This window comes from Choristoneura fumiferana, chromosome 17 (genome assembly GCF_025370935.1).
Source record: "Choristoneura fumiferana chromosome 17, NRCan_CFum_1, whole genome shotgun sequence".
NCBI lineage: Eukaryota > Metazoa > Arthropoda > Insecta > Lepidoptera > Tortricidae > Choristoneura > Choristoneura fumiferana.
In genome coordinates, this window is record NC_133488.1 from 5,356,216 (window position 1) to 5,367,069 (window position 10,854).

At 37.4% G+C, this 10,854-nt stretch overlaps 1 protein-coding gene across 1 annotated transcript; it reads right to left on the reverse strand.

Annotated features, from left to right (window-relative positions):
• Window positions 1–133: 133 nt before the first annotated feature.
• On the reverse strand, window positions 134–8,439 carry LOC141436980 (4-hydroxyphenylpyruvate dioxygenase-like). Its single transcript, XM_074100136.1, has 9 exons — window positions 8,330–8,439; window positions 6,742–6,831; window positions 6,269–6,373; window positions 5,363–5,578; window positions 4,774–4,874; window positions 4,055–4,159; window positions 2,865–3,072; window positions 1,558–1,797; window positions 134–492 (listed from the first exon to the last, which is right to left on the reverse strand). Exons 1-9 carry the CDS (start codon window positions 8,330–8,332, stop codon window positions 418–420), a joined length of 1,143 nt encoding a protein of 380 aa, XP_073956237.1. The 5' UTR covers window positions 8,333–8,439; the 3' UTR covers window positions 134–417.
• Window positions 8,440–10,854: the final 2,415 nt, after the last annotated feature.

A 10,854-nucleotide genomic window follows, 5' to 3' on the forward strand; every position in this document is an offset into this window, starting at 1 on the left:
GGTAATTGCGTGTGACGTCATCTATTAAATTAAATTTTGTCTGGAATTTTTCTCTGATATTTTCAATCCTGATCAAAGATTAAAAATGTTCGTGTAGTACAGTATGACACAACGAGAAACAAAAAGTGAAAGATTATCTTAAATTCGTTTTATTGAAAACATCAAAAATTTAATAACAATCGAAAAATCATTAATACATTAGAAAAAGCATTTCAAAATTAATAAAATAAACTTTGTTCGCCAAACTTTAAAGTTCAGTTTACTTCATTGTTTTTATGAGATACGAGCTTTTCAAAGTACAAACGAATTATGCGACTATGAATTAAAATGAATCAACAGTGTGTTCAACAACCTACTTTTCCGGAAATACTAGTTACTAGTTTACCGTGACTTTATATTACTGCTTATACTTAAAGTTTACAGGTTGCCGCGCTTCTCCTGTTCCACTTCTAGAGATTCAAAGAGGGTCTTGAAATTACCAGCGCCAAAACCCTGCGAAAAAATAATTAACAAAATTACTAAAAAAAAGCCGATGCTAGAAGTAAAAGAACAAATTTCGTATTTATTTTGCTTTCTCAACTAGCTCACTGAAGTTTACTGAAGCTAATGAGGGCTATCGTTTTTTGTCTTTCTAGATGGCGCCACTTGCGTGAGTTTTTGAAGTGTGGCTTTCAAAGTCTGTTATTACGGGCGTGAAAACAAAGTTTGGATTAAAATCATATTTAATACACCTTAAAATCGTACCATAAAATATCGAGCAACCACGGTGTTGCGTAGTCCCGTTTTGTTCGGAAAAAAAGGGAGGACAAAAGTTTCCGAAAGACAAAACTGTCTCAAAACACAGACATTCATTGCCCCGTAATGCATAATTACCATTATTAACTTCAGGTAATGCAACATATTCACAAAATTATTTTAATTATGAATAAACTCACGTAGCTCACCCAAAAACTATTAGATTTGACAGTTCGGAGACCTCACGCTACACTCTAGCGGCGAATTCATACGCGATAGCCTTGCGATAGCCCTCATTGGGAAAGCAAGATAAAAACGAACTTATCCGACAAAAAAACAAACGTTCCATTATTATTTTTAGTTTTATATTATTAGTGTTTTAATCTTAAAATACAAACTAAAAGCCACGAACAAAAGATACTAACAGTGATATTCACGACGAACTGTAAAAAGTGAAGTTGTGCAAGATAGTCGCGTTAGTTCCGTTTTTTGACACATTTATTAAGATCCTGCGGACCCCTAGATACAAGGGGCTACTACGAAATTCGAAAATTGAAGTTCGTATCGTACCGTCCCTCTCACTCTCGTATTAAATAATATTAGCGTCAGCGGGACGGCAAGATACGAAGTTCTAATTTTGCACTCGAGTATTACCTAGGATAGGGCCAGGCCCAGCCAAGCTTAGGGTGCACGGATATTCATATGTAAACGCTTCTTTTGTCAACAAATAATATTTTCATTTTCATCTTTATCGCGCTGACGTTAATTTGTAACACTTGTAAAATTTCGTTTGCACAGGGGGCAGATGCCAGAGCTACTTACATTGTGATTCCTTCTCTGTATAACCTCGAGGAACAGCGTCGGCCTGTCTTGTGTGTTCTTAGTGAATATTTGCAGCAAATAACCATCATCGTCATAATCTATCAGGATGTTAAGTCTCTCTAAGGTGTCGATGCTCTCAGCGACTCGCACTTTGCTGTGTTGGAGCCGCTCTCTGATCAGTTTGTAGTATTTTGAAGGGATGGAGAGGAACTCTACGCCGCGAGCTCGGAGGTTCTCGATCTGGAAGGGAAGTTTGGTTCATGAGGCATCGATTCAAAATTCAGAAGCATCTGTCACAGCTGCTAAGTTTCATCACCGATGGTGTTCCTCCACTGCGTGCTTTAAGCTATCTTGCCGTGTAAAATTTTGGAATGAACAGACGACAAACGTTTTACTATCATGCCTCTAAGAGAATACCAAGAATACTAATAGATCCCTTTAAGGGATAAGTTCGCCTTTGTACATCTTATTATCCTCTGTTCTGTTATTTTCATGTGTTTTTATGTACAATAAAGAGTTTTTCAATACAATACATGCTACGACAGATGCCTTGAAAAGTACCGCCTCTGACTCATCGGTTGAGATTTCGGGATACTATATGCGTAAGTACATCCCGATACTGCGGTAATATAGGAATAAAAAGTAGCCTATGTATTCCACGGATACTGACGTTAGCATGAAAGAGTAGGTAAGTATCTAACGAACACACGTACACACATTAACAAACTTTCGCATTTATAAGGTAAGTAAGTATGTTTGTTTGTTTATTACCTTATCATGTCTAAACCGCTGAACCGATTTAGATTAAATTCGGTATACAGATAGTTTGAGTCCCAGGGAAGGTGATAGGATAGTTTTTATCCCGGAAAATTGCATAGTTCGAGTCGCTGGCAACACCTAGTGTACCATAAATCTAAATGGGTGGATCAACTATTTCTTGTTGTTATTCTGTCCCGTCAGCGAGGGTACAAAAGAAGTAATAAGAAAAAGTAATAAGACAAAAGAAGTAGTAAGAAAGAAGTAATAATTAAGTAAAAAGAAATGTTCTGTCACATCACATTTTATACCCACTAACATGTTTATTAGATGACTAATTATAGAAGGTTAGCATATAATGTTTGGCAAATTTTAATCCTATAAACTTCCGGTTTTAAAGAGTGATTGCTAATGTTAATGCATTTTATATTACCCAGCATTAACTGAGCACGAAGCACTAAATGTTGTATAACGTCTTATGTAACACTCTGTATAGCAACATGTGACAAGAAGAAGTTGATCGACCAAATACAGGTTCAGACCAAACTCACAGCAGTAATAATATCGTCCGTGTTCAGCGCGATGTGCTGCACCCCGGCTCCTCCATGGTACTCCACGTATTCTTGAATCTGGCTCTTCTTCTTGCCAGGGGCCGGCTCGTTGATGGGCATCTTGACACACTCCTCCCAGTTGGCCATCACAACAGAGCGGAGGGCGGAGTATTCGGTGCATACTTGCTTGTCGTCCACTGACCAGAATCTAGAAAAGGTTTTGTAAAATACCTACCTAAAGTTTTTATGTTAACGGCAAACTGAAGCGCGTGCCAAGCGGTTGGTGTGCGTGCTTTCATTAAGACATGAAAAGACTTTAAAAATAATCCCCTTATTTACTACCTAATAGGGTTTAATTCAAATTCAAATTATTTATTTCATTTACCGAAGACACTATAAGTATAATATATTAGTAAAAGTTTAGGTATATTTTAAATTGCTATTTACTCTTGAAGTACTAATAATTCTCAAGCAATCTTAGCCGCTATAATTTTCCTTGTAAATTTGATATATTTGCTACAATTCTGATTTCTTTCAAATTGTTTCACCCAACAGTTTAGACTTTAGAGGAGGACGCTCGATTTCAATGAAAATTTGCACCTTAAAGTTGATTATTTCGCAAACAGATCACTGAATAGAAAAATTGTCTTAGCAACTATTTTAAAAGACCTATCCAACGATACCCCACAATATAGGGTTAGTCGAGAAAAAAAAATCACCTTCACTTTACGTCTATGGGAGGTACGCTAAAAACATATTTTTTACTTGTTTTTATTGTACCACTGTCGGCGTGACTGATATGTATGTATATTCATGTCAAATTACAGCTTTCTTAGTACCAACGGTCTCTGAGCTTACCTACCCGCAGACAGACAGACAGACAGACGGACAGACATGGCGAAACTATAAAGGTTCCTAGTTGACTACGGAACTCTAAAAAAGTGCGCGGTACAGAGAGGTAATGCCGCCAGTGTGTTGGGGTCTATGCCGCAGGAGGGCCTCTTAGATGATGTTTTCTTTTTTATAGTTAGTATATTTATGTAGTTTTTATTTATTTTGTTTCCTATCATAATGTTGTATCTTGTGTTGTGAATAAATAAACAAAGTACCTTAACTGTCGACATCGGTTCTCGCATGAAATACCGATTATACCATTTATAATATTTTTCTTCTTTCTATTGTACATTCACCTGTGGAACTGCAGACACCTCTCGTACCAGCTGGCAGCAGTTTCCATTTCGCCATCAGGCTGGTTGCCCACCACGTGGTCGATAAAGCTGATGTCCACCTTTGGGCTGTAAGAAATTAAAAACAATATTGTACAGTCGACATACGAATCACGCACCAGGGTAGAAACTTTTCATAATCAATTAAAGATTATTTCTCTACCAGATGTATGGAATGTCAATTGCCATTTGCAGCGAAAAGCTTACACCCTGTTCATGAGTCAGTTTCAACTGTAGAGCTGGTTAATTGTTTTACACTTGCTAGACCGACTTTTTACTACCTACTAAATAATACCATTACCATGGACTTAATCACAACGATATATTGCTTACCCCCTCTCGTATGTGAGAACTAAAACAATACTGAATTCTAGTCTCATTTGTTTTAATAAGCACAAATTCTGGTGACTAAAAAAAATACAAAAAGATAGCCTTAAATTTGACACGGATCCGTGTCTAAGCATACGACGGGTTACATTACCTCAACGATTTAACCACATAGCAGCGCGAGCGGTTGTGGTCATGAGTAGACTGAAGTGTAGGCTGTAATATTACCATGGTCGGAAATCGCAAGGTAAGTTTAGCTATCCTGTGGTGTTAATTTTGAGGTTTTTAACCATTGCTTTTTGTTTTTCTTAACTATAGTGTGTATGTAGGTACTACGCTGAGTAGGACGTACTTACAGGAATTTGTTGATGGGGTCCTTGTCTAACAGCTGGTAACCAGGTAAGAAGGGACCTTTATAGTTGGTTCGGTCGACCAGCGTGTGAGTGCTGTCACCATACTATAAAAAATAATAAGATACAGTATAGATCATACATTTACATACTTAGTTTGTATCCAAAACAATTGCATCTATTAAACAGACACAGTAGGGCTACTGCTAAATTCGAAAACAATATATATATATATTTCAGGTATTGCAAAATATTTACAAAATTATTCCAATTATAAATAAACCTGCTTAGCTCACCTAAAAACAGTGACATTTGACATTTCGGAGACCTCTCGCTACACTAGCGCCTCTAGCGGCGAATTCATACGCGATATAGCCCTCATTGACCCTATACCTCATTGGCCTATTGGTGATTTTCCAATTTTTCCACCGGCGAGGCGAGACGAGAATTGAAATTTGTATACATTCATTTGTATGCACGCCCGCCGCGAGCCGCCGCGGGCGCCGCCGTACAAATTTCAAATCTCGTCTCGCCTCGTCTTACCTCGCCTGTGGAAAATCACCTTATGACTGTAGAAGAGTTTCTGTATCTTTACCGTTTTCAAGACAGCCATCCTCACGACCCCATGCTCGTCCCGTTCCTCCCACAGATCCCGGACGACCACCGCGCCCTGTCTCCTCGCGTACTCCACGATATAGTCCAGGTTCTCGACCTCGAAGGCCACGTCCTTCACGAAGTCTCCGTGGTATCCCACTTCGGTGGTCAGCTGGGTTTCTTCAGGCTCGTATTGCGCTTGGAGGACGAAAACTATCTGAAAATAAAGTTTTTTTTTTTTTAATATATTTTTTACATAAGCTGACCCTAGATTGGCCCATAAGCTCACTGATGATAAGTTCAGATAAGGCCAAAGTGTATGTATTTCATTGGTTCAGATTAATCAGAGCCCTAATTAGGGTCCGGGAATGGGAGCGAATTCCATTATTTAGCAGTACGCATTACGAAAAATGAACTGAACAGGCGTTGTTTCTATACCGTAAACTAGAATAATACATTAAAAATTACATTTTTTTATAATATAAAAATATTATTTAAGTTAGCTAGTAGATTTATTATTTAGTAGTATTTAGCTCTTAGGTATATGATTGTATTTTCTATAAGTTTATATTCTTAAATAAATTTTCATTAAAAAAAAACCAGAAAAATTTAAAATTAAAGTGGAGTGAGGCAGGGAGTTAAGATCCTGAACACTAATTTATTTATTTTTAATGTATGTGCTACTCGAGGTACTTAGCAAGTAACAAATAGTTCACTTTTTATCGCTACATTCACACGGGAACGGAACTCAAACCCAAATTTCCAACCGCTAGGATTAGGACACATGGTAAGAATTTAATAAAATCCCGGAAATTCCATTCAACTGCCGGATATAATGGATTGCTAGTGTTGTCTAGTTTACATTTAGTAAGGTTAGCTCTACCTATTACTTATTCTGTGGCTCTACCTTGTTCAGTCTGACAGCGACAGAAGATATTTTTCTGGATCCCGTCTCGAGCCCCTTGAACGCAAGTGGCTCGAATCCAAATCTAGTCACGTAATAACTGGCTGCCTGGAAAATAAAAGAAAAAAAAATTATGTATGTATAAATGGGCCAAGGCCGACTACTATACTACGAAGTGCAAAATTCGAACTTCGTATCTTGATCTATATACGATCTTCGTATCTTCGTGTTATATTATTGGGCAAGCGTGCTCCATCTTAGTCTCATCTTCGCTTATCTACCATCACTACCAGGCGTGATTGTGGTTAAACGCAGGGAGGCTACCTACTACAAAATTCGAAAATCGAAGTTCGTATCGTACTGTCCCTCTCACTCTCGTATTAAACAATATTTGCGTAAGCGGGACGGCAAGCTACGAAGTTCATAGTATAGGGCCTGTATGTATATTTATATTTTAAAAGTGTATTTATATTTACCTGTTTTGCATTTGAAACCCAGAATGTAAGATGGTCGAACGCAATGAATTTTCCATCTTCAGGTTTCTTCCCCTTATCTGTGTATGTAGTCTGAAAAAAAAATACAAATAAATTCATCACATTAAGGGGCTGTTTCACCATCCATTGATTAGTGTTAACTGGCGGTTAGGTGTGATGCCGTCTCTATTTGTTTTGTTTCGAATCGACGGAGACGGCATCACGTTTAACCGTCGGTTAACGCTAATCAATGGATGGTGAAACAGCCCCTAGGTATAAGATCACAATATGGTAAAAAAAGGTTGTCTGGATCGCTCTTAGGCGATAAGCCCGCCTATTGCTTAACTTGTAATTTTGTCTGTGTAGGTACCTGTTTTCTGTATCGCATACTATTTGTGGTGTACAATAAAATCTTTGTATTGTATTGTATATTATATTGGTAAGTATAATTATAATGACTATGTTTAGTATTTTTTTATTTATGTTATACATCAAAGCTTGTCAATGCTTGTCATCGAACGGGAAAACAATGTGACGTCATACGCAACAAGCATTTGAGAGAAATTGAGATAAACGTTAGATTTTCAAAAAATCTGGATACCATGGGCACTGATGGTATATATGTCGGTGGCCGATCGTAAAATCCGCCAAATCACGAATTCCTAGGCATATCATGAAACGCCGCCATTTCATGATATGCCTAGGAATTTCGTGATCTGGCGGATTTTACGATTGGCCGCCGACATATAAATAAGCCAGACATCGGAGTTTTGGGGCAAAATGTAACGAGGTAGGGAGTTCCTCTATCGATAAACTCAGTTTGGTATCGATTCTTTTGTCATATACCAGTGATCGCGTTTTGCAACTGTGTATTACATTTTTGTATTATTTTACATGATGATTTTAAATTTATTCTCAAAGCTTTCAATGCGATCGAACGGGCGAACAACGAGAAGTCATACAAAATTTGGGAAAATGTAAGAGGTAGTTCTATCGATAAACTCAGTTTGGTATCGATTCTTTTGTCATATGCCAGTGATCGCGTTTTGCAACTGTGTATTACATTTTTGCATTATTTTAAAGATGATGGCAAATTTTTCTCAAAGCAATTCTAAACGATCGCTAGGCGAACAACGAGAAGCCAGACATCGGAGTTTTGGGGCAAAATGTAACGAGGTAGGGAGTTCCTCTATCGATAAACTCAGTTTGGTATCGATTCTTTTGTCATATACCAGTGATCGCGTTTTGCAACTGTGTATTACATTTTATGTATTATTTTAAAGATGATGGCAAATTTTTCTCAAAGCAATTCTAAATGATCGCTAGGCGAACAACGAGAGACGAAGGGAATTGAGTCTATATAGGTACTTATACTCTTTGGAATTGAGTTAACTATTGTGCCCTCCTAAGCCGAAAGGCGCTATCTCAAAAAAAAAACGCTTTTCTGTCATTTACACCATGTGATGTAGAATATTCAAAGCTACACAATACTGAAATGTATCCCCTAAATTCCGATTTCTGCACATAACTCACGCTTCTCCCACTCTATTGACTAACAAAAATGTTTACATTACGCCACTTAAATACTCACCATTTTGACGGGTCTTACAATCCTTTAAAAACTATTCTCAAAAGAGGACAACAGGTGAGTAAGCTAATGTTTCGAGAACTGGAGAATAGCTACCAGCCGACGTTTTTATATGAAGCGAGAAATGTGGTTATTTATACTAAAACAACTTGTATGTAAGGGTGTGTCCACGTGAGTCCCAATCCAAAGGTAGACGATGTTTTTTATGAACTGTTTACGTACTACAACAAGGTTTTAAACACCAATCTACATTGACTGAACACTTCTATAGTCTATAAAATATTTCCTTTTATAATATACTGAGCGGCAATAAATTTGGCCCTCAAATGTATGCAGTAATAGGCAATTTTGTATGTATCTACATACAAAATTGCCTATTACTGCATACATTTGAGGGCCAAATTTTGAATTTGAAAAATATTATATTAGGGATTACACAAACCGCGTTAGATTTTAACTTTTAACTATGATTTTATGGGGTACAAATCCAAGTTAGGAGTTGGGACAGTTTTAAGGAAATTCCTTCATGGCTCATCTCCTAAGCTTGCTAACAGAATAAATTGCAAACATTTTTCTAACGAAGTATATCACTGAGGTCTCCTGAGCTACGGGGAAGAATAACAACACAAGAAAAGTTATTGCACCAAGTACAGTCGAGGAAATTAAATCACTTACCTTTGTGGTACTAATATCATGTTGACATCCCATAGGTATACATATTTGCCAAAGAAATCATAGCGAAATTAATTATGAAACGGTTCCTACGTGATTCAGTTTCCTTGACTGTACATAACACTCCATGTGCAGTTGGTAGGACCTTGTGCAAGGTCCGCCCGGATTGCTACCACCATCTTGCTCGCTAATCCTGCCGTGAAGCAGCAGTGCTTGCACTGTTGTGTTTCGGCGTGGAGAGCAAGAAAGCCGGTGAAATTACTGGCACTTGAGGTATCCCCCGGGTGTTGCAGGTATTTATCTATGGGCGGTGGTGATCTCTTACCATTAGGAGACCCACTTGCTCGTTTGCCATCCAGTCGAATAAATAAAAATTGGATCAAAAATGTAAGTAACAGTGTACTTTAGTAATGACTAAACTGAATCTAACACGGTTTTTATTTGTGCATACTCCAACTCAGTCCTTTTATTATGGTCCATGCGACACACTTGCTATGTTAGGTCTACTTAAAGATTCTACAGTGATTTCAAAAAGCCGATAATATTTTTTTGACGAAGGTTTACTCGGAGGTCATCACAAAATTAGTCAATTCATCATCATCATAATTAACTGCAGGACGTCCACTGTTGGATATAAACAATATTCAACCTAGGTTTTAAAATAAACAATGTAAGTAATCATCATCATCATCATCAGCTTACAGCAGTCCACTGCTGGACATAGGCTTCTTCACTTAATTCGTTTCAACAAAAAAAAACTTTTTAAGACCATAAAACAATGTTTGCATGCCAATTGGGTCAATCAACTTTTTCTTGTCACTCGTTGCTATAGTTACGGTCTCCTGAGTCACTCTTTAAACCGTAAGTTTTAAGGATTAAAATATGCCAAACATACATTTTTGTGGTAGTTTAAGCCCTTTTTATGATTGGTCATCTAATAGGTAAGCATGTTAGTATAATGTGACACAACATTACTTCTAACAAACTGTACCTACTACTTTTGTCCCCTGGCGGACGGGACAGAATAACAACAAGAGATAGTTGATCCACCCAATTGCAAATAATGCACATTAGCATTTCTATGTCCAAGTTTACCATGTTTAACTAAATAAACTAATTCATTTTAATTCATAGGCTTCCCCCATGGTCAATGTGTAACAGTGTGCACTCGCCTTTTTGTATCAACGTGAAGGCGTGATATTCCAGAGTATCATGCCATAGGTAAATGAGTTGGTTGCTGCGTAGAGCCGAGCCTCCGGCGCACAGTGGGCCGGTCAGGCGTTACGATTGGACTACATACAATAAATTAAGATTTATTTTTTTTAAGACCTTAGCGAAGGTGAGATAAGTGTCAAGTATTGAAGAGCGTGATCGATGTACATTATTTTGTCAAAACCAGTATAAAAAAACCCGGCCAAGAGCGTGTCGGACACACCCAAAATAGGGTTCCGTAGCCACTACGAAAAAATAAAGTAATATTTTTCCAAGAATTTCGTATTTTATACGGAATCTTCCAAGTTTGGGTATATTTTATACCTTAAGCTGCTATTTACTCATAAACTACTAATAATTCTCAAGCAAACTTAGCCGTTATAGTTTTCCTTGAAAGTTTGATATACTTAGGTACTACCATCCTGATTTTTTTAAAATTTTTCCACCAACCGGTTTAGATTACAAAGTATTTTTTTCGTTTGTATCCAACAGCATCAGGGCAAATTTTAATTGGTATTTACTTTTTTTAAATAGCCTATGCGGTGTCGTTTTCCTACTGCTGGGTAAAGACTTCCACTCGTCTCACTCAGTAAGGCTGAAAATTACTTTAACTTACAACAAAAAAAAACATGTATTTGATTGAC